This window comes from Candoia aspera, chromosome 3, assembly GCF_035149785.1.
Source record: "Candoia aspera isolate rCanAsp1 chromosome 3, rCanAsp1.hap2, whole genome shotgun sequence".
Classification (NCBI taxonomy): domain Eukaryota; kingdom Metazoa; phylum Chordata; class Lepidosauria; order Squamata; family Boidae; genus Candoia; species Candoia aspera.
This window is the reverse complement of record NC_086155.1, coordinates 123,757,230-123,780,585: the sequence shown is the minus strand read 5'-3', so window position 1 is coordinate 123,780,585 and position 23,356 is coordinate 123,757,230. Positions and strand designations below refer to the sequence as shown.

The following is a 23,356-nucleotide window of genomic DNA, read 5'->3' as shown; positions in this document are numbered from 1 at the left end:
ACCCCGCATCGGCGCGCTCCTGTCACTCTCAGCTTTTTTCTACCAACGCTGTACCTGCCCTGAAATAAACCAGAGCCTGATTCGCAAGACAGTGTCTGACTGTTATTCAGGGGGAGGCAGCGCATGACATAAAGCTGAGAGTCATAAACTCAGCCTCGCCGAGCCCCACCGGACGACAACGAGCCGCGGGAGGAGTAGACGGCGAGAAGACCAGCAAGATGAGGCCGGAACGGCGCGGGCAAGGAGGGCGAGCCGCGCGGCAAGAGACAGAGGAGGACCGACCAAGGCCAGAGGCACCGCGGACTCCCGGAGCCATGGACGCCCACCCCACCCGACCCGAGCCTCAGCTCCAACCCCAAGGGGAGATGGCGACGGAGGCAACCCGACCGCGGGAGGGAGCAGCACGACTTCCGAAACCAGCGGAGGACCCCGCGCCCCACATCGCACCCCAGCAACGGGCGTGGAGCGACAGCCCCACGGCGCTCGACACGGAGGAGGACGACGGAGACACCCATCAGACGGCGGAGGAAGCGGACCCGCGGCAGAGGGACGATGAACCCCGCCGGCAACCCACCCCCGAGGACGCGCCAACGGAACCGGCCCCAGCGGCGGCGCGGGCTGTGGACGAGGAGGCACGAGCTGAACTCGCGGCCATGCGGGCTCAACTGACGGAACTCCGGACCATGCTCCAGGCGCTTATGCCCCCCGCGCCACCCAACGACGTCCCCGCACAAGCCCACACCCCGAGCGAAGCATCGAACCCACACGGGCCAGCGGAGGGCCAGCAGACGGCACAGGCGGCCGACACCACACCCCGAGAAGCGAGAGGCGGGGCCGCACAAAACGCCCGGGCCCCAAAGGACTTCCCCATCTTCTTCGATGGGACCCCCACAAAACTCTCGTTTTTTGTGACCAACGCTAGGGAGTTCATGGGGAGGCACGGACACTCCTATGACTCCGAGGCCGACAAGATCGCCGCCGTGGCGATCAAACTCCAAGACAGGGCGGCGGACTGGTACGTCCAACTGTACGAGTCCAGCTCCCCCGCCCTCGCCACCTTCCCTGCTTTCATCAAAGAGATGAAAGACTACTTCGAAGACCCCCTAGCCAAAGTGCGGGCGAAAAGCGCACTCCAAAGACTTAAACAGGGCACCCGCACGGTCCCTGACTACGCCCTGGAGTTCAAAGCCCTCGCGGGGAAGGTCAGCGACTGGTCCGAGACCACCCTGCTGGAAATCTTCAAAAGGGGGCTCAACCGCGACGTTCTCCAATGGGCCCTCTACCGCGACGACCCAGAAACGTTACACGGGTGGATCCACCTCGCGGGGAAAGCCGAACACGCGCACCGCACCTTCCTCATGACAACCACGGAAGACACAAACGATGCCGGGAAAAAGGTACCCGCACCACACGGGGGGATGGCCGGCCCCATATACCCAAAAAAGAAGTTCAACCGGGAGCCCTGTGGGAGGTGTGGCAAATTAGGGCACAAGACGGCGGATTGCTTCGCCAACCGACCGCCGACCAGCGCGCCCAAGCCCACCCCGAAAATTAGCCCCAAACCACCCAACCCGGGGCCGCCGCCTCACCGCCGAATGACCGTGGCCACAGCAACACCGAAAGAGAGCTGGGACGCTTACGGGGGGGAAGAGGACAATACCGACCCCGACCAGCCGGCGGGAAATGCTCCCCGCCTGCTCTGAGACGCGTGGCGAGGCAGGCGGTGGGACAGCAACGCGGACCACCTCAACGAAACGACAAAAGCTCCGTAATATTGGCAGCAATTCAACTCTCTACCGGCAACGGAGCCACCACGGCCGCGGCACTAGTGGACTCGGGGTGCTCAAAAAACCTCATCCACCCCGACCTAGTCGCCAAACTCGACCTCCGCTGCTTCCCCCTCCCCACGCCGCTGGCATTCCACCAGCTGGACGGCTCTACAGCGGGAGGAAAACCAGCCACGCTACAAACCGAGCCGGTCACCCTGCAAATGGGCACTCACACCGAGCGCACATCGTTCGTAGTCACGCACATCGGACGGCCCATTGCAGTCCTGGGGATGCCATGGCTCGCGAAAAACAACCCGCGGATCAACTGGGCGACCCGCACCTTCACATTCGGCGACGGCGAGTATCGAGCACCAGTACCAGCTGGCAAAAGCAACCCCACGGTAGGACGAGCGGAGGCGACCACACAAGACAACGCCGCTACCACAGCAGACCTACCAGAACAATACGCCGACTTCTCCGAGGTCTTCGGAGAGGCAGAGGCGGACCAACTACCCCCCCACCGCAAGACGGATTGCCGGATCGACCTACTGCCCGACGTCCCCTTACCTAGACCAAAGATCTATTCGATGACCCCGAAGGAGATGGCAACCCTCCGGGAGTTCATCGATAAAAACCTAGACAGGGGATTCATAGAGCCAGCATGCTCACCGGTCGGAGCCCCCGTCTTATTCCGGGAGAAGAAAGACGGGACCCTATGGCTCTGTACCGACTACCGGGGCCTAAACGCGGCTTCCCTGTCCAACAAATATCCCTTACCCCTGGTGAAGGACATGCTCGCCCACCTGTCCACGGGCAAAGTCTTTTCCAAATTGGACCTTCGCGAGGCGTACTATCGCATCCGAATCAGGGAGGGGGACGAATGGAAGACGGCGTTTAACTGCCCCCTAGGCGCTTTCCAGTACAAGGTACTGCCCTTCGGACTCGCGGGGGCCCCTGGGGTGTTCATGCAGCTCATCAATGAGGTACTGCATGAACATCTGTTTAAAGGGGTCCTGGTCTACATCGACGACGTCCTTATTTACACAAAAACACACGAGGAACACATAACCTTAGTCAGGCAAGTCCTCGACAAGCTCAGAAGGGCGCAGCTCTATGCGAAGCCTACAAAGTGCGAGTTTCACAAAGAGCGCCTAGACTATTTGGGGTATCGAATCTCCGGGGACGGCATCGAAATGGACCCCGCAAAAGTCGAAGCGGTGCTAAACTGGGAGCGGCCCCGCAACAGACGGCAACTACAGAGCTTCCTGGGATTCGCGAATTTCTACAGGTCATTCGCCCGGGGGTTCGCTGAGATAGCCCTCCCCTTAACGGACCTCCTCAAAACCAAAGGGGTGGGGGACACCCGACGCGCCAAGAACCCAGGCACAGTGCTGAATTGGACTCCCGCGTGCCAGACCGCATTCGACAAGCTGAAAGCGCTGTTCACTACGGAGCCAATCCTCGCGCACCCGGACCCAGAACGGCCGTTCGTGGTCCAAGCCGACGCCTCAGACTTCTCCCTGGGAGCCATCCTACTACAGAAAGACTCCACGGGGCTCCTGAAACCATGCGCCTACCTGTCAAGGAAGTTCTCCGAGACAGAGAGGCGATGGCACGTCTGGGAGAAAGAAGCCTTCGCGGTGAAATCGGCACTAGAGACATGGCGACACCTACTCGAGGGAGCCACCCAACCATTCGAGGTCTGGACGGACCACCGGAACCTCGAGGCCCTACGAACGCCTAGACGCCTTAGCCCAAAACAGGTCCGATGGGCCCAATTCTTCAGCCGCTTTGATTTCCAGCTGAAGTTCATGCCGGGCAAGAAGAACCTCCTGGCCGACGCCCTCTCCCGACTGCCCCAAGACGAAGAGCCCGCCCCAGACACCATTGGGACGGTCCTATCCGCCTCGCAACTGGGGATGGCCGTGACCACCCGAAGCGGCGCACGGAGGCAGCTCGACGCTACGGCGCAGCCGACGGCGGGACAACCGGCGACGGAAAGAAGCCAACCGCAACTACCAGGGGGAATGCGCACGGACCTCGCCGCCGCCCTCAAAACCGACCCCTGGTTCCTGGCGAACCCCGACAAGGTAACGATGGCGCAAGACCTGGCATGGGGGGAAGGCAGAATCTACGTCCCGGACTCGCAACGCCAGGCGATCTTGCATAGGTCACACGACGCCAAGCAAGCGGGACACTTTGGGTTCCTCAAGACCCTACACCTAACACGGCGCCAATTCTGGTGGCCCGCGCTCAGGCGAGACGTAAAAACCTACGTGGCGTCCTGCCCAACGTGCGCTAGGGCCAAACGGGCACCAGGCAAACCCGCGGGGCTATTGCAACGGGTGGCAGAACCCTCCCGCCCATGGGAGGAAATCTCTATGGATTTTATAGTGGACCTCCCACCCAGCCAGAAGAAAACGGCCATTTGGGTGGTGAAGGACTACTTCTCAAAGCAGGCCCACTTCATCCCCTGCACGTCGGTCCCATCCTCACAACAACTAGCCAAACTCTTCCTCATCCACGTGTACAGGCTACACGGATGTCCCGCACGTGTGGTGACCGACAGGGGCACACAGTTCACCTCCAAATTCTGGCGGGCCTTCCTGAAGCTGACGGGGACCCAACAGGCCCTATCTACGGCTTGGCATCCGCAGACGGACGGAGCCACTGAGGTTCTTAATGCCACCTTAGAGCAATTTATACGATCATATACGAACTACCACCAAGACGACTGGGCTGAACTGCTCCCGTTCGCCGAAGTCGCATACAACAACGCCGTCCACACGAGCACGGGGAAAACTCCGTTCGAAGTAGTCTCGGGGCGCGACTTCGTCCCCATACCGGAGCTACCTCAACCCCCGGAACCACAGGTGGACGCCAGCGACTGGGGACGGAAGATCGCGGAAGCATGGCCAGTAATCACGGCGGCGCTGAAGGAGGCACAGGCTGCTTACAAAGAGCAGGCCGACAAGCACCGGCGCCAACAACCGACGTTCCAGGCGGGGGATATGGCCTATCTATCCACCAAGTTCCTAAAGTCAACCCAACCCTCGAAAAAACTGGGGCCTAAGTACATCGGGCCGTTCCGAGTCACGCAAATAGTGAACCCGGTAGCAATACGCCTGGACCTGCCACACAACCTCCGGAGGCTCCACCCGGTGTTCCACACCAGCCTCCTAAAACCGGCAACCACCTCCCGATGGCACCCAAGCACGCCACAGCCCGCACCGCTTATGATCGACGGGCAACACCACTTCGAGATAAGGGACATCCTCGACTCCCGCAAGCAACGAGGAACTCTACACTATCTGGTCAGGTGGAAACACTTCCCCCACCCGGAATGGGTGGCGGCGCACAACGTTAACGCGCCTGACCTGACCAGAGCATTTCACCGGGCATACCCCGACAAACCGCAACCAAGGTCAGCAAAATCAACCCCCCCCCCCGCAGGCCTCCCCCCGCCTCCCGTGCCCCAAGGGAAAGGGCCCCCCCCAAGCCCGCGACTTGGGTGGACCTTCCCCCCCCCGGGACTCACTCCCCCCGCCCCGGGCCCACGGGGTGGTGACAAACGATCGCCAGCACCCTCCCCCCGCCCCCCGGCCGCGGGGGAGTGGCAAGCAAGTCAACAGGGCAACCTGGGGGCAACGCCCAGGAGACACAACAAAGGCGACGCACTCTAAATAAGAAAAGAAGGGCCCTACCTGGAGCTGAGAAGCACCCGACCAGCCACGCCTCTCGCCTCGCCGAACTGAGCCAAACAAACAGGGTGTGGTTGGAGCATGCGCACGCCAGGTCAGAACCCGAGCATGCGCACCATGGACACACCCTGGGAAGGCACGTGGTAGAGGGAGGAGCAAAGGGAGGGGCGACAACTACTCCGGCGGGAACTTTGAAAAAAAAAAAAAAAAAAATGTGGCGTTTTGACAGCTCCACGGGGAAAACCCAGAAACCCGGGGGAGAACACTATTCGGAAAGGGGGCAGTATGTCATGAGTGCCGTTGAGCTAAAGTCATCAGCGCAATGGCACTCATGACAATGACAAGGAAATAGGTGAAGGGGTACAAGTTAAGTAGCCATCAACCTACAACGACTAACGGCCAACAAACAATAGCCAAATGAATCACGGAGCCACCCAAACCATCAGCGGCAATACAACGGGGATCGCCCAGCTGAAAGCAATCAGCAGAAGAATGGAAACCTGATGATGGGCGATCCCGGAAACCCTCACCCACCGGCAGGGCAACGCATGGGACAAAGGGGGGTGACGTGACCGTGAGCGAGGGGGCGCTGACCGGCGCGGGGTATTTAAACCCCGCACCGGCGCGCTCCTGTCACTCTCAGCTTTTTTCTACCAACGCTGTACCTGCCCTGAAATAAACCAGAGCCTGATTCGCAAGACAGTGTCTGACTGTTATTCAGGGGGAGGCAGCGCATGACAGTAAGTAAGTCTTTTGGGCTACACATAATCCTGCTTTGCATTACATTATTAAGTCACAGCATGGTTAGGCTTTGCCTAAGATTTAATCTATATGTGAACTGTATTTAGAAAGAGGAATACAAGATAGTCTACTCAAGCTACCACGTCTTCACTGCTCCCAGCTCTGTTTTAATCTGTCTCAGGTAGAAGGGATACACTGAGGACATAAAGGGAATGCTGGAAGAGTAAAAGTTTTCCCATCCTATTGCTCAGTATTTTGTTTTGTTTTGTTTTTAATCTAACATGAAAAATAGGAATAATACTAGCTCATGTGAATTTAGTTAACATTAATTTAGTTTAAATTTATCAGCGCCCCCTAAATTTACAAATATTGGGAAGCACTTGATCTTCTCATGTCCATGCTAATGTAGGAATGGGGAAGAGAGTTTTCCAGTATCTGCACATAATGTTGATCTATGATCTAAAAAAGTGTGTTTTTCTTGCTGTAGTGGATACAGTCATGTGGATGCTAGAGTGGATACAGTTAAGAGAAGATAAAATTAGTTACAGGAATTAATCACTACTTTCATTATACTTACTACTTATTTAAGCCATTGCTCTACTTATTTTTGGCTTGCTTAACATTTAGTTTAAATATGTCTGAGTGAAGGGAGCTTCATTAGTTCATGCAATATATGAATTAATGGCTGGCAGCGACATGATCAAAGCATTTAAAATGCCAGCTACAAGGTGAGACTCTGATTCTGTCATTAATGACGTTTTCTCTAGAGAGGAGCTGAGGAGATCTGATCACTGAAAGATTATGACAAACTCAGTTTTTGAAATTTGCACATGTGACCATATTTCTCTTGGTTTTGTTTTGCTTCAGTTACTTGGAGAAGAAGAGGCTCTCATTTCCCCGCTTCTTCTTTGTGTCAGACCCTGCTCTCTTGGAGATCCTGGGCCAAGCTTCAGACTCTCACACTATACAGGCTCACTTGCTAAATGTTTTTGACAACATCAAAACTGTAAAGTTCCATGATAAGGTTTGTGTGATTGTCATATTGGCCTTCTAAGGGGAGTAATCTTTGCTGGAGGTCTGCCAATCTCTCTTTTACCCTGATGTAACCTCCAAGAATCCAGGAACACAAATGCTCCTCACTAGCCAGTGAAATTCTTCAGCAAAGGATCGTTACCTTGTCGTGGTGCTGGAGCTTGACCACCTCAATGATGCCATGAGCTAAACCGTGAAGGGCCACCCAAGACAGAAAGGTCATGACAGAGAGGTCAGACTAAATGCAATCCCTGGGGAAGGTAATGGCAACCCACCCCAGTATTCTTGCCGTGAAAACTAAATGGATCAGTACAACCAGAGATATGTCGGTATACCATCGGAAGATGAGACCCCCAGGTCGGAAGATGGTCAAAATGCTACTGGGGAGGAACAGAGGATGAGCTCAACTAGCCCCAGACGTGATGACGCAGCTAGCTCAAAGCCGAAAGGACGGCTAGCGGCCGACGGTGCTGGTGGTGAACGGCGAATCCGATGTTCTAAGGATCAACACACCATTGGAACCTGGAATGTAAGATCTATGAGCCAGGGCAAATTGGATGTGGTTATTGGTGAGATGTCAAGATTAAAGATAGACATTCTGGGCGTCAGTGAACTGAAATGGACTGGAATGGGCCACTTCACATCAAATGACCACCAGATCTACTACTGTGGACAAGAGGACCACAGAAGAAATGGAGTAGCCTTCATAATTAATAGTAAAGTGGCTAAAGCAGTGCTTGGATACAACCCAAAAAACGACAGAATGATCTCAATTCGAATTCAGGGCAAGCCATCTAACATCACAGTGATCCAAATATACGCCCCAACCACAAATGCTGAAGAAGCTGAAGTAGAGCAGTTCTATGAGGATCTGCAGCACCTACTGGACCACACGCCTAAAAGAGATGTTATTTTCATCACAGGAGACTGGAATGCTAAGGTGGGCAGTCAAAGACACCTGGAATTACAGGTAAGTATGGCCTGGGAGAACAAAATGAAGCAGGACATAGGCTGATAGAATTTTGCCAAGACAATTCACTCTGCATAACAAACTCTCTTCCAACAACCTAAGAGACGGCTTTATACATGGACTTCACCAGATGGACAACACCGAAATCAGATTGACTACATCCTTTGCAGCCAAAGGTGGCGGACATCTGTACAGTTGGTAAAAACAAGGCCTGGAGCTGACTGTAGTTCAGATCACGAACTACTTCTTGCACAATTTAGGATCAGACTAAAGAGATTAGGGAAGGCCCACAGATCAGCTAGATATGAGCTCACTAATATTCCTAAGGAATATGCAGTGGAGGTGAAGAATCGATTTAAGGGACTGGACTTAGTAGATAGGGTCCCGGAAGAACTCTGGACAGAAGTTGGCAGCATTGTTCAGGAGGCGGCAACAAAATACATCCCAAAGAAAGAGAAAACCAAGAAGGCAAAATGGCTGTCTGCTGAGACACTAGAAGTAGCCCAAGAAAGAAGGAAAGCAAAAGGCAACAGTGATAGGGGGAGATATGCCCAATTAAATGCAAAATTCCAGAGGTTAGCCAGAAGAGATAAGGAATTATTTTTAAACAAGCAATGTGCGGAAGTGGAAGAAGACAATAGAATAGGAAGGACAAGAGACCTCTTCCAGAAAATTAGAATCATTGGAGGTAAATTCCAGGCAAAAATGGGTATGATCAAAAACAAAGATGTCAAGGACCTAACGGAAAAAGAAGAGATCAAGAAAATGTGGCAAGAATATACAGAAGACCTGTATAGGAAGGATAACAATATCGGGGATAACTTTGACGGTGTGGTCAGTGAGCTAGAGCCAGACATCCTGAAGAGTGAGGTTGAGTGGGCCTTAAGAAGCATTGCTAATAACAAGGCAGCAGGAGACGACGGCATCCCAGCTGAACTGTTCAAAATCTTGCAAGATGATGCTGTCAAGGTAATGCATGCTATATGCCAGCAAATTTGGAAAACACAAGAATGGCCATCAGATTGGAAAAAATCAACTTATATCCCCATACCAAAAAAGGGAAACACTAAAGACTGTTCAAACTATCGAACAGTGGCACTCATTTCACATGCCAGTAAGGTAATGCTCAAGATCCTGCAAGGTAGACTTCAGCAGTTCATGGAGCGAGAATTGCCAGATGTACAAGCTGGGTTTAGAAAAGGCAGAGGAACTAGGGACCAAATTGCCAATATCCGCTGGATAATGGAAAAAGCCAGGGAGTTTCAGAAAAACATCTATTTCTGTTTTATTGACTATTCTAAAGCCTTTGACTGTGTGGACCATAACACATTGTGGCAAGTTCTTAGTGGTATGGGGATACCAAGTCATCTTGTCTGCCTCCTGAAGAATCTGTATAACGACCAAGTAGCAACAGTAAGAACAGACCACGGAACAACGGAACAACAATGGGAAAGGAGTACGGCAGGGCTGTATACTCTCACCCTACCTATTCAACGTGTATGCAGAACACACCATGCGACAAGCTGGGCTTGAGGAATCCAAGGCTGGAGTTAAAATCTCTGGAAGAAACATTAACAATCTCAGATATGCAGATGATACCACTTTGATGGCTGAAAGCGAAGAGGAACTGAGGAGCCTTATGATGAAGGTGAAAGAAGAAAGTGCAAAAGCTGGCTTGCAGCTAAACCTCAAAAAAACCAAGATTATGGCAACCAGCTTGATTGATAACTGGCAAATAGAGGGAGAAAATGTAGAAGCAGTGAAAGACTTTGTATTCCTAGGTGCGAAGATTACTGCAGATGCTGACTGCAGTCAGGAAATCAGAAGACGCTTAATTCTTGGGAGAAGAGCAATGACAAATCTCAATAAAATAGTTAAGAGCAGAGACATCACACTGACAACAAAGGCCCGCATAGTTAAAGCAATGGTGTTCCCCGTAGTAACATATGGCTGCGAGAGCTGGACCATAAGGAAGGCTGAGAGAAGGAAGATCGATGCTTTTGAACTGTGGTGTTGGAGGAAAATTCTGAGAGTGCCTTGGACTGCAAGAAGATCAAACCAGTCCATCCTCCAGGAAATAAAGCCAGACTGCTCACTTGAGGGAATGGTATTAAAGGCAAAACTGAAATACTTTGGCCACATAATGAGAAGACAGGACACCCTGGAGAAGATGCTGATGCTAGGGAGAGTGGAAGGCAAAAGGAAGAGGGGCCGACCAAGGGCAAGGTGGATGGATGATATTCTAGAGGTGACGGACCCGTCCCTGGGGGAGCTGGGGGTGTTGACGACCGACAGGAAGCTCTGGCGTGGGCTGGTCCATGAAGTCATGAAGAGTCGGAAGCGACTAAACGAATAAACAACAACAAAGCCAGTGAAATTATTCACATAGTTCACAATCTACCCATCATACCTCTATTTTTCAGCTCATTGTTGAATTTAGAGTCTTATGTGGAGGTAGGCAACCTGATAACTCCCAGACATTTAGGGCTACATTGTCTCAAATCACAGAATATTAGACAGGCTGATTGGGACTGATGATAATTATATCCTAACCTGCTCGGCTTCATCAATTCCCTGTTTTTTGTTATCCTTTAGCTATTTTTGTCGACTAGATTCATGCAACATAAAAACAGAGCAGTATTATCCTATCTGCAGAGGAGCCATTGTCTAGTGGTGCATGAAATCACAAATTTAATTTGTAGTATTGCCAGCTAAAAGGATCTCAGGTCCTCAAAAAGATATTTGCCTGCCTCTTTGATGAGTGAATGTCAGTCAGATTGGAGAGTATAAATATTAATACATGACTTGAGGGACTAAATGTCTGACTTGGTATAGGATTTGTTGTAGGGTCCATGGGAAATCTGTGATAGAATTTTGTATGTTGTGTATATTATATAGAATTACTTGTTTTAAATATTAGATAAATCATGCAGAGGGGAGAGGGGAAAGTAAACTTTTTCCTTTTATTTTGTGTCCCTAATTTAAATCCCCCTTCCTTCCCCAAAGGTGCTATTCGTTCCAACAAAGAGCACATACAAATACACTGGTAGTTCTCATACCAAATTTGCAACCTAAATAAATAACATGAAAATTGAACAACTATTATGAAATTTTCATGCAGTATGTATGATTCACAGATATATGACCGGATTCTTTCCATTTCCTCTCGGGAAGGTGAGACAATTGAATTAGAAAAGCCTGTTATGGCAGAAGGTAATGTAGAAGTTTGGCTCAATTCACTTTTAAAGGAGTCCCAGTCCTCTCTGCACCTTGTGATTCGACAAGCAGCTGCAAATATTCAGGAAGCAGATTTCCAATTAATTGAGTTTCTTACTACCTTCCCTGCCCAGGTGAGTTATCCCCTTCCTTCTTCTCAATAGAGATGGCATGATTCTAGATTTCCAAGGGTTGTGTTTGCTACAAATTAGTATACACTAATATAGACAGAAATACTTTTATCATGAATTATTTCCAGTAAATACTCCAGTTGGCATTTAAGAGATGTGATTAAATTTAATAGAGCTTCAGAAGGAATAGTACGTAATTTGTTAATGTGGTTCATCTTTAGCTCTTAACTTGGGGTTGGAGTTCTTATGAAATAGTATTAGTTCCCTGTCTTGAAAAAATAAGGGGTATACTTTTGGGGTTTCCAAGCTGTCTAAAAAAATGCCTACATTAAATACTTCATAAGCCTTCCACCGCATGATATTAAACGTGTGGCTTGCAATAATGTCACCTTTCAAAAAACAAACAAAATAAATAAAACCTGAAATTAAGACCTGAGGAAACTAATCAAGGACAGAGATAATTCCATTCCTTCTACATGATGAAAGGATGTCTTTTCTTGTTGAGGTGGGAGACCATAACACTGCACAGTCCTTGGGTTCCAGGTTAGCTTAGGAGGAGAGCATTTAGTAAGGAAGGTCTTCTGCACCTTGCACCTGTTCCCTTCAACATCACTTGTAACAATTGCTCTCATTTCATTTCAGATCTACTCTTTGGGTACTTCTTCTAATCCTGCAGGCAGAAATGTTTATAGATTCTCATTATCAGTTGATAGTGGGTATTCTCCCTGAAATAGTTCATTTGCTTTGCTCTTTGTTGCCTACTCCTGCTTCCTCTGAGGAAGTACCATTTGGTTCCCAGTGCAGTTTAGGGTGGTCCATGTTTGCATGTTGCTGAGCCATTCTTGTGATGGAGCATTTGGTGCAAAACCCTGTGTCATTTTATACTCCACAATTCCTCTGACTACATCAATTAAGGCTTGTGCAAATATGGGGATAAAGCCACCATCTTTTCTGATGTGTGAATGGGCAGAGTAGGGGGTTGGGTTGGGAGAAGATTATTCAACCTAGTTTCAGTTTTCATGTGTGTATAAAAACCCATAGATAAAATTAATTCTTAAAGTATAATGATTCTGTTGGTTGGCTGAGTAAAAAGGATTTGGAAAGCTTAACAATTAACACTATAAAAACTAATACAAATTATTTCTTAAGGTTGGCTTGCTGGGTATTCAAATGATCTGGACACGAGAAGCTGAAGAAGCTTTGACCAATGCAAAATATGACAAAAAAGTGATGCAGAAAACAAATCAGTTTTTTTTAGAACTCTTGAATACCCTGATAGACATGACTACCAAGGATCTGAGTTCTGTGGAACGCATTAAATATGAGACACTGATCACAATTCATGTGCACCAAAGAGACATATTTGATGACCTGGTAAAAATACATTATTTAATATTTAAATAACTGCTAGCGAAAGGCTGAATTCTTTTGACTAAGATGTTTCTAGGATGTATAAATGTAATCAATGCAGTCAGTCATTTTGGGCCAAATGTTACTAAGCCTGTTAATGTTCATAAAGCTTCTTTGATATTATAATCTAATATGTTTCTTGTTAAGCTTGACAACAGCTACTGATACAATCCTATTTTCCATTGGAAATAATAATTTCAGGGATTTTCCTATGCAGTAAGTCCACATTACTCTTCATTTGATCTACTCAGGGCCTGTAGGCATAATTTTGTGGCTGAGGGCTACTTTAGTCCTATAGATGGACCCCAAAAAGAAAGTGGCTGGGACCAGAGGAAAATAATGGTTCATGTCTATTTTCTAAGTATATACTATAATTCACCATTAACTTCCAAAATCCAGTGAAGTTATATTTGCTCTTAATCATAAATATCCATTACTCAGATTTAATGTATTATAAATCAGGTTAATCACTTGATTATTCAGTTTCTTCAAGGCACGTCCACAGCAGAATAAAAACAGCAACTTTAGTCAAAGCCCGTTTTGGGGTAGGGTCAGAAATAGAGATTGTACCATATATTTACTGAATGTACAGGTCTCAGAAATTATTTAAACTCAGTATCAGTTTTGTACTCCCATTCCATTCTGTTGTTACAACAAAGATGATCTAACTTTGCATTTGGAAGTAGCTGCTTCCAAGCAATAAACAGAATGCTTGTCTGTACATTTAGTACTTACCCTGATATTGATGTATGATAGCACAATCCCTTATTTCCAGTGTCGTATGCATATCAAGAGTCCTACAGATTTTGAGTGGCTGAAACAATGCAGGTTTTATTTCAAAGATGATGCAGATAAGATGATGGTTAATATCACAGATGTGGCCTTCATATATCAAAATGAATTTCTGGGCTGTACAGACCGACTTGTCATCACACCTCTCACAGACAGGTGAGAAATACAGGAATATTTTACAGGTTGAAAAAAGATATGCTGACGCTATGCGGTGTCATTTTCCAGTGCTGATTATGGAGAACTTCTCATGAAATTTTAATGAACATTCAGTGGGAGATAAAGGAGCCTCATTTGGGCTTGTCCAGATCAGGAAACAGACCTTACAAGAAGACTAAAACTAAAGTTTATTGAGATAGGCTATATTAACAGAATCGTGTAAGTTTGATTGGGTTTTTTGCTCCTCCTTCTCATACCCCAGTGAATCAGGGAGGAGCCAGCCTGAGTCTCTTCCTAAAACTGACTCCTTTCCCAGGGCTCAAGGAATGCTTCTGCCCTTTTTGTTTTTGTAACAGTTTCTGAACATTGTGTGATGTACCTGTTGTTGTTTATTCGTTCAGTCACTTCCAACTCTTCGTGACTTCATGGACCAGCCCACGCCAGAGCTTCCTGTCGGTCGTCAACACCCCCAGCTCCCCCAGGGACGAGTCCGTCACCTCTAGAATATCATCCATCCACCTTGCCCTTGGTCGGCCCCTCTTCCTTTTGCCTTCCACTCTCCCTAGCATCAGCATCTTCTCCAGGGTGTCCTGTCTTCTCATTATGTGGCCAAAGTATTTCAGTTTTGCCTTTAATACCATTCCCTCAAGTGAGCAGTCTGGCTTTATTTCCTGGAGGATGGACTGGTTTGATCTTCTTGCAGTCCAAGGCACTCTCAGAATTTTCCTCCAACACCACAGTTCAAAAGCATCGATCTTCCTTCTCTCAGCCTTCCTTATGGTCCAGCTCTCGCAGCCATATGTTACTACGGGGAACACCATTGCTTTAACTATGCGGGCCTTTGTTGTCAGTGTGATGTCTCTGCTCTTAACTATTTTATTGAGATTTGTCATTGCTCTTCTCCCAAGAATTAAGCGTCTTCTGATTTCCTGACTGCAGTCAGCATCTGCAGTAATCTTCGCACCTAGGAATACAAAGTCTTTCACTGCTTCTACATTTTCTCCCTCTATTTGCCAGTTATCAATCAAGCTGGTTGCCATAATCTTGGTTTTTTTGAGGTTTAGCTGCAAGCCAGCTTTTGCACTTTCTTCTTTCACCTTCATCATAAGGCTCCTCAGTTCCTCTTCGCTTTCAGCCATCAAAGTGGTATCATCTGCATATCTGAGATTGTTAATGTTTCTTCCAGAGATTTTAACTCCAGCCTTGGATTCCTCAAGCCCAGCTTGTCGCATGATGTGTTCTGCATACAAGTTGAATAGGTAGGGTGAGAGTATACAGCCCTGCCGTACTCCTTTCCCATTGTTGTTCCGTTGTTCCGTGGTCTGTTCTTACTGTTGCTACTTGGTCGTTATACAGATTCTTCAGGAGGCAGACAAGATGACTTGGTATCCCCATACCACTAAGAACTTGCCACAATGTGTTATGGTCCACACAGTCAAAGGCTTTAGAATAGTCAATAAAACAGAAATAGATGTTTTTCTGAAACTCCCTGGCTTTTTCCATTATCCAGCGGATATTGGCAATTTGGTCCCTAGTTCCTCTGCCTTTTCTAAACCCAGCTTGTACATCTGGCAATTCTCGCTCCATGAACTGCTGAAGTCTACCTTGCAGGATCTTGAGCATTACCTTACTGGCATGTGAAATGAGTGCCACTGTTCGATAGTTTGAACAGTCTTTAGTGTTTCCCTTTTTTGGTATGGGGATATAAGTTGATTTTTTCCAATCTGATGGCCATTCTTGTGTTTTCCAAATTTGCTGGCATATAGCATGCATTACCTTGACAGCATCATCTTGCAAGATTTTGAACAGTTCAGCTGGGATGCCGTCGTCTCCTGCTGCCTTGTTATTAGCAATGCTTCTTAAGGCCCACTCAACCTCACTCTTCAGGATGTCTGGCTCTAGCTCACTGACCACACCGTCAAAGCTATCCCCGATATTGTTATCCTTCCTATACAGGTCTTCTGTATATTCTTGCCACCTTTTCTTGATCTCTTCTTTTTCCGTTAGGTCCTTGACATCTTTGTTTTTGATCATACCCATTTTTGCCTGGAATTTACCTCCAATGATTCTAATTTTCTGGAAGAGGTCTCTTGTCCTTCCTATTCTATTGTCTTCTTCCACTTCCGCACATTGCTTGTTTAAAAATAATTCCTTATCTCTTCTGGCTAACCTCTGGAATTTTGCATTTAATTGGGCATATCTCCCCCTATCACTGTTGCCTTTTGCTTTCCTTCTTTCTTGGGCTACTTCTAGTGTCTCAGCAGACAGCCATTTTGCCTTCTTGGTTTTCTCTTTCTTTGGGATGTATTTTGTTGCCGCCTCCTGAACAATGCTGCCAACTTCTGTCCAGAGTTCTTCCGGGACCCTATCTACTAAGTCCAGTCCCTTAAATCGATTCTTCACCTCCACTGCATATTCCTTAGGAATATTAGTGAGCTCATATCTAGCTGATCTGTGGGCCTTCCCTAATCTCTTTAGTCTGATCCTAAATTGTGCAAGAAGTAGTTCGTGATCTGAACTACAGTCAGCTCCAGGCCTTGTTTTTACCGACTGTACAGATGTCCGCCACCTTTGGCTGCAAAGGATGTAGTCAATCTGATTTCGGTGTTGTCCATCTGGTGAAGTCCATGTATAAAGCCGTCTCTTAGGTTGTTGGAAGAGAGTGTTTGTTATGCAGAGTGAATTGTCTTGGCAAAATTCTATCAGCCTATGTCCTGCTTCATTTTGTTCTCCCAGGCCATACTTACCTGTAATTCCAGGTGTCTTTGACTGCCCACCTTAGCATTCCAGTCTCCTGTGATGAAAATAACATCTCTTTTAGGCGTGTGGTCCAGTAGGTGCTGCAGATCCTCATAGAACTGCTCTACTTCAGCTTCTTCAGCATTTGTGGTTGGGGCGTATATTTGGATCACTGTGATGTTAGATGGCTTGCCCTGAATTCGAATTGAGATCATTCTGTCATTTTTTGGGTTGTATCCAAGCACTGCTTTAGCCACTTTACTATTAATTATGAAGGCTACTCCATTTCTTCTGTGGTCCTCTTGTCCACAGTAGTAGATCTGGTGGTCATTTGATGTGAAGTGGCCCATTCCAGTCCATTTCAGTTCACTGATGCCCAGAATGTCTATCTTTAATCTTGACATCTGTAATGATTGCCTAAACCCAAATACTCAGTCTCACAAGCTCGGGCTTAAAGATAACTGATTTATTAAAGGAATAGTATGCAAATACAGAGAAAGCTGAGAATGAGCAAAAGCGCGCCAAATACAAACTTAAAAGCCTTGCTTGTGAGCAGGTCCCGCCCCGTCGCCCGTCAGGACGCTCCCCCTCCCAGGTGCTGGAAGCCGTTAGACGCGCCTGGGAAAGTAACCTTGAACAGGAGCGCAAACCCAAACATGCATTCCAAGCCCTCAAAACAAGAGAGGGCGAAAGAATGGAAAAACCCCGGGTGAAAGAACACGGAACAGAGAATGACATGTGAAACGTTACAATGTTAACCATACATTAGAATGAGAACATGACATATTGCCCCCCCAAAAGAAATTAGGGAGCTGGTTTGTTAGGATAGGCAGAGTGAAATTGGGCTACGAGACGAGGAGAATGCACGTCTGGAGCAGCAACCCATTCAGGATGAGGGAAATGTTTCCAGCGGATGAGGTATTGCAGAGTGGAGCGCTGGCGTCGGGAATCAAGGATAGATGCCACCTCGAAGTGTTGCTGGTTGTCAATCATGAGGGGAGGTGGAGGAATGGGCTGCGGATGCCAACGGTCCGACGATAGGCAGGGTTTGAGTAAACTACAATGGAAAACAGGATGCAAACGTTTAAGGTTGTGAGGTAAATCAAGTTTAAACGTAACAGGGTTGAGTTGAGCAACAATTGGAAAAGGACCGACAAATTTAGGACCAAGTTTTTTAGAGGGTTGTGGGGACTTGATAAACTTAGTTGATAAGTAGACTTTATCCCCGACCGCAAAGGATGGTTCCGGGGACCGCTTTGCATCGGCATGGCGTTTATAGGTAGCCTGGGCATGGCGGAGAGCGAGTAGAATATTAGACCATGAGTCTTTGAGAGAGTCTGCCCAGTCAGCGAGGGTGGCTGGTAGCGGTTGAGGATGAGGAAGTTCAGGAATCGGAACAAAGTCACGTCCAAAAACTGTTTTAAAGGGAACTTGACCAGTGGTTTGATGAATGGAATTGTTGTAAGCGACCTCAGCAAATGGGAGTAAATCGACCCAGTTGTCTTGCTGGTAGTTAACAAAAGCTCTGAGGTATTGTTCCAATGTAGAATTAACCGCCTCTGTAGATCCGTCCGTTTCTGGATGCCAGGCGGTAGAAAGCGATTGTTTTGTACCCAAAAGTTTCAAAAATGCCCGCCAAAATTGTGACGTAAATTGTGTGCCTCTGTCACTCACCAAACGGGCGGGGATACCGTGGAGGCGGTACACGTGGATGAGGAAGAGGCGTGCCAGCTGTTGCGCGGTGGGGATAGAAGCGCATGGGATAAAGTGGGCTTGTTTGGAGAAAAAGTCTTTGACGACCCAAATGACAGTTTTGCGTTGACTAGGGGGTAGATCAACGATAAAATCCATGGAGATATCCTGCCAAGGGACAGATGGAGTGGCCACAGGTTGAAGGAGACCCTGGGGCTTGCCCGGTTTGCGCTTTATCGCCGCACATACAGGGCACGCAGTGACATATTCCTTCAAGTCTTTAAGTAAAGTTGGCCACCAGAATTGGCGGCGAACGAGGTGCAAAGTTTTCACGTAGCCGAAATGCCCAGCTAGCTTGTCATCGTGGCAGCGCTGGAGTATGGTTTTTCGCATTGATTCAGGTACATAGAGACGATCGTTGCGCCAGGCAAGATCATCGGTGAAAGTTAAAATGTGTCTATAGGCTTGCAACCAAGTATCTGTTTTAAGTTGGGAGAGCAACTGTTGTTGCAAATCGGAGGGAATTGACAAGGGAGGCGGGCGGCTGGAAGGCGGAGCAGCTGGAGGCGGAGTTGATTGCGCTCGGGTCTGGCTGCGAGTCACCGCTGCCAAACCTAATTGTTTGTCGGTCCAGACGGTGCCTTGGACCGTTGGCCCTGGGCCAGCATCTTGGGGTCTGCGCGATAGTGCATCAGCTAAGAAATTTTTTCTGCCTGGTATAAATTTAAGGGTGAAGTCAAAGCGGTTGAAAAACTCAGCCCAGCGCAGCTGTTTGGGACTGAGTTTTCGACTGGTGCTTAAAGCTTCCAGATTTTTATGGTCAGTCCAGACTTCAAAAGGGTTTGAAGTGCCTTCCAATAGGTGTCGCCACGTCTCTAACGCTGTTTTTACAGCAAAAGCCTCCTTTTCCCAAACATGCCATCTTCTCTCTGTTTCCGTGAATTTGCGAGAGAGGTAGGCACAGGGTTTTAAAGCGCCGGATTGGTCAGCTTGTAATAGAATTGCTCCTATGGAAAAATCAGAAGCATCGACTTGTACCACGAAGGGTTTAGAGGGGTTTGGATGCTGTAAAATCGGTTCTGTGGTAAAGATTTGTTTTAGCGCTTCAAACGCTTGCTGACAGGCGGGAGTCCATTTAAGGAGCGCGCCTGGGTTCTTTGAACGTCGCGTATCCCCCTGTCCTTTAGTTTTTAACAGTTCAGTAAGGGGGAGGGCGATTCCCGCAAAATTTTGGGCGAATGTTCGATAGAAATTAGAGAATCCAAGGAAACTCTGTAATTGTCTCCTGGTACGGGGAGGTTCCCATGCCACGATGGCTTCTACTTTTGCAGGGTCCATTTCAATGCCCTGAGCTGAAATCCGGTACCCTAGGTAATCAATTTGCGACTGATGAAAGGCACATTTTGACAGTTTTGCATACAGCTGTGCTTTTTGCAATTTAGCTAGTACCTGACGCACCAGGTGGATATGTTCTGACATGGTTTCAGTGTAAATCAATACATCATCCAAATATACCAGTACCCCTTTAAATAGGTGGTCATGCAAGACCTCATTGATTAGTTGCATAAAAACCCCAGGTGCCCCAGATAACCCAAATGGTAAGACTTTATATTGGAAAGCCCCAAGAGGACAGTTGAACGCTGTCTTCCACTCATCCCCTTCCCTTATGCGAATGCGAAAGTAGGCTTCTCTCAAATCCAGTTTTGAAAAGATTTTGCCTCTGGCCAGATGTGATAACATATCTTTGATCAGGGGCAAAGGATATTTATTTAATATTGAGACCGCATTGAGCCCGCGGAAATCGGTACAAAGCCTTAATGACCCATCCTTTTTTGGCCTGAATAGGACAGGCGCTCCTACCGGGGAATTTGCCGGCTCAATGAAACCTCTAGCTAGATTTTTGTCAATGAACTCCCTTAGCGTGGTAAGCTCTTTGGGAGACATGGGGTATATTTTTGGGTGAGGCAATTTTACATTTGGTAAAAACTCAATGGCACAGTCCGTTTTTCGGTGGGGTGGCAAGCGATCTGCTTCCTTTTCCCCAAATACTTCAGCAAAATCTTGGTACTGATTGGGTAGCCCCTCAAGAGGTTGAAGCGTTTGCACAGTGGTATACGCTACCCCACCACCCTCCATGTCCTCCAGTAGGTCCTTTTCGGGTACTTTGTAAAATCCATCTGCAAACGTCACAGTTCTATGCAGCCAGTTGATAAAAGGGTTTTGCTTCACAAACCAAGGCATCCCCAAGATTACCAGAGGACCCCCCACTGGAGCTACCACAAATGGCAGCTTTTCCTGATGGGAGCCCATCTGCAAGGCGACCAGTCCCGTGGAAAGATTGACTGCCTTCCCTCCCGCCATAGTTCCATCCAATTGGGTGAAAATCATGGGTCTTGGCAAAGGGAACGTGGGCAGTTCCAGAGCCGCTACGACATCAGGGTGCATCAGGGAACGGGAGCAACCCGAGTCTAGCATGGCCCACACTTCCACCGTTTTGGTTTTTGAGCTTAGTTTAACTTTAACAGTCAGTGTGGGGAAGTTTCCACTCACCGAATCATGGTTACGCCCGGTTTCTTCCACCTGCCCTAGGGCGCCCTTCAGGGCAGGTGGTAGGCTTTTCCCGCCGGCTGCTCGAATTGCAACTCTTCCTCCTCTTCACCGAAGGGAAGGTCTGGGGGGTCCAGTTCCGCGAAGGCTGCCTTCAGTTTTCGCGGTGGAGCAGGAGCAGGCGTCTTTACCGTGGGTTTCGTCTGTCGTTCCTCTGGACGGCGTCTTGGGCACGAAGTGGCTCGATGTCCTTCTTTCCCACATCTGAGGCACTGACCCTTGGAGAACCGTTGCTCCCTCTCTTCTTCCCAGGTTTTTGGTTTGGGGCGGCTGGCAAGTCCAGATGTGCGCGCCCCTCTAGCGAGACGTGTTTGTCGAAGCTCCTTGGTATGGGCATAGGTTCGTAGGGCATTTTCTGCGCTTCCCGCCAACTGAATCCACCCATATAGCGTTTTGGGATCGTCTCTGCCTAGCGCCCATCGAAGGATTTCGGGTTCTAGCCCCTGCTTGAACAATTCGATGATTGTTGGCTCAGACCAGTCTTCCACTTTTCCTGCTAAAGCTTTAAACTCCAACGCATATTTAGCAACTGAGAGGGACCCTTGGTAGAGTTTGCGCAGGTCATTTTTGGCCGTTTCTTGAGCTAGGGGGTCTTCGAAATGCTCCTTGAGTGCCCACAAAAATTCATCAAAGTCCTCTAACTCAGTTGCCTCAGCTTGGCATAGTTGCACATACCAATCTGCTGCCCTTCCTCTCAGCTTGTTGGCAATGAAATTGACCTTGCCGTGTTCAGACTGAAAGTTCCGACCCCAATCTTCTATATAATGCTTGGCATTCGTAATAAAGAAGGAGAGCGTTGCGGGATCTCCATCAAACTTCACTCCAAATGGTGGGAAGGTTCTTGCCGGCTCAGCTGGCTGTGGCGGTGCCGCGAATGACAGCGTACGCCGAGCCCCCACAGGTAGTCGATCCCTAGGGGGTCTTGCCTCTCGCTCTCCCCTTTGATGGGCTGATCGAGTCTTACTTCTCCCCCGGGTCGACAGGGTGCTGTGCCTGGGGTACTGTGACGGCTCTTCCTCCCAATCCTCCGGGGTGGGCTCTGCCCCTCTGGGCTGATCCTCTCTGGGTAGATCCTTGAGGATCGTCACTATTAAATCCATTTTATCTTCCAATGCCCTCATACGGGCCGGAGTGACCGGCTCCTCCTGGGGTTGGTTGGTTATCACCACCTTTGGTGACAAGGGGACTTCGTGCTCCCAGGCCAATTGGGGAGACCCCCTCCCCGTGGTTCTTTCCATAACAGATCTCTGTTCACTCCTAAGACTCTCCTGTATGGATGTTAGCAGCTCGTCCAATTGGGTATCTCGCAACTCCCGACGTGCTGCTCTTTGCGCTCTCGAGGTTAGCGCTGGCCGGCTTTTGGCCACCTCCCGCTCTTCTTCGCCTCCCTCACTTACGCGAAATTGAGGTTCTGTCATCGCTGGCGTTCCCTCTTATCCAAGGATTGGATGGGGCCAGCGGAAAATGGAAAAAAAAATGATTCTCAGCTTTATGTAATGATTGCCTAAACCCAAATACTCAGTCTCACAAGCTCGGGCTTAAAGATAACTGATTTATTAAAGGAATAGTATGCAAATACAGAGAAAGCTGAGAATGAGCAAAAGCGCGCCAAATACAAACTTAAAAGCCTTGCTTGTGAGCAGGTCCCGCCCCGTCGCCCGTCAGGACGCTCCCCCTCCCAGGTGCTGGAAGCCGTTAGACGCGCCTGGGAAAGTAACCTTGAACAGGAGCGCAAACCCAAACATGCATTCCAAGCCCTCAAAACAAGAGAGGGCGAAAGAATGGAAAAACCCCGGGTGAAAGAACACGGAACAGAGAATGACATGTGAAACGTTACAATGTTAACCATACATTAGAATGAGAACATGACAACATCTCACCAATAACCACATCCAATTTGCCCTGGCTCATAGATCTTACATTCCAGGTTCCAATGGTGTGTTGATCCTTAGAACATCGGATTCGCCGTTCACCACCAGCACCGTCGGCCGCTAGCCGTCCTTTCGGCTTTGAGCTAGCTGCGTCATCACGTCTGGGGCTAGTTGAGCTCATCCTCTGTTCCTCCCCAGTAGCATTTTGACCATCTTCCGACCTGGGGGTCTCATCTTCCGATGGTATACCGACATATCTCTGGTTGTACTGATCCATTTAGTTTTCACGGCAAGAATACTGGGGTGGGTTGCCATTACCTTCCCCAGGGATCGCATTTAGTCTGACCTCTCTGTCATGACCTTCCCGTCTTAGGTGGCCCTTCACGGTTTAGCTCATGGCATCATTGAGGTGCTCAAGCTCCAGCACCACGACAAGGTAACGATCCTTTGCTGAAGTGAGGTACCTACCCAAACTCAAATGATGGAAAATATAGTTGGATTTACAGAATACAGTACAAAAAGGCTGTAT

The 23,356-nt window shown here is 48.5% G+C and overlaps 1 protein-coding gene across 1 annotated transcript in view; it reads left to right on the top strand.

The window, feature by feature from the left end:
• Positions 1 to 23,356, top strand: part of DNAH5 (dynein axonemal heavy chain 5) — a 188,125-nt gene that overhangs the window by 54,670 nt on the left and 110,099 nt on the right. The window contains exons 32-35 of the mRNA XM_063299935.1: positions 7,079 to 7,235; positions 11,351 to 11,563; positions 12,710 to 12,934; positions 13,746 to 13,918. Coding sequence (XP_063156005.1) covers positions 7,079 to 7,235; positions 11,351 to 11,563; positions 12,710 to 12,934; positions 13,746 to 13,918 — 768 coding nt within the window. The remainder of the gene's footprint in view (positions 1 to 7,078; positions 7,236 to 11,350; positions 11,564 to 12,709; positions 12,935 to 13,745; positions 13,919 to 23,356) is intronic.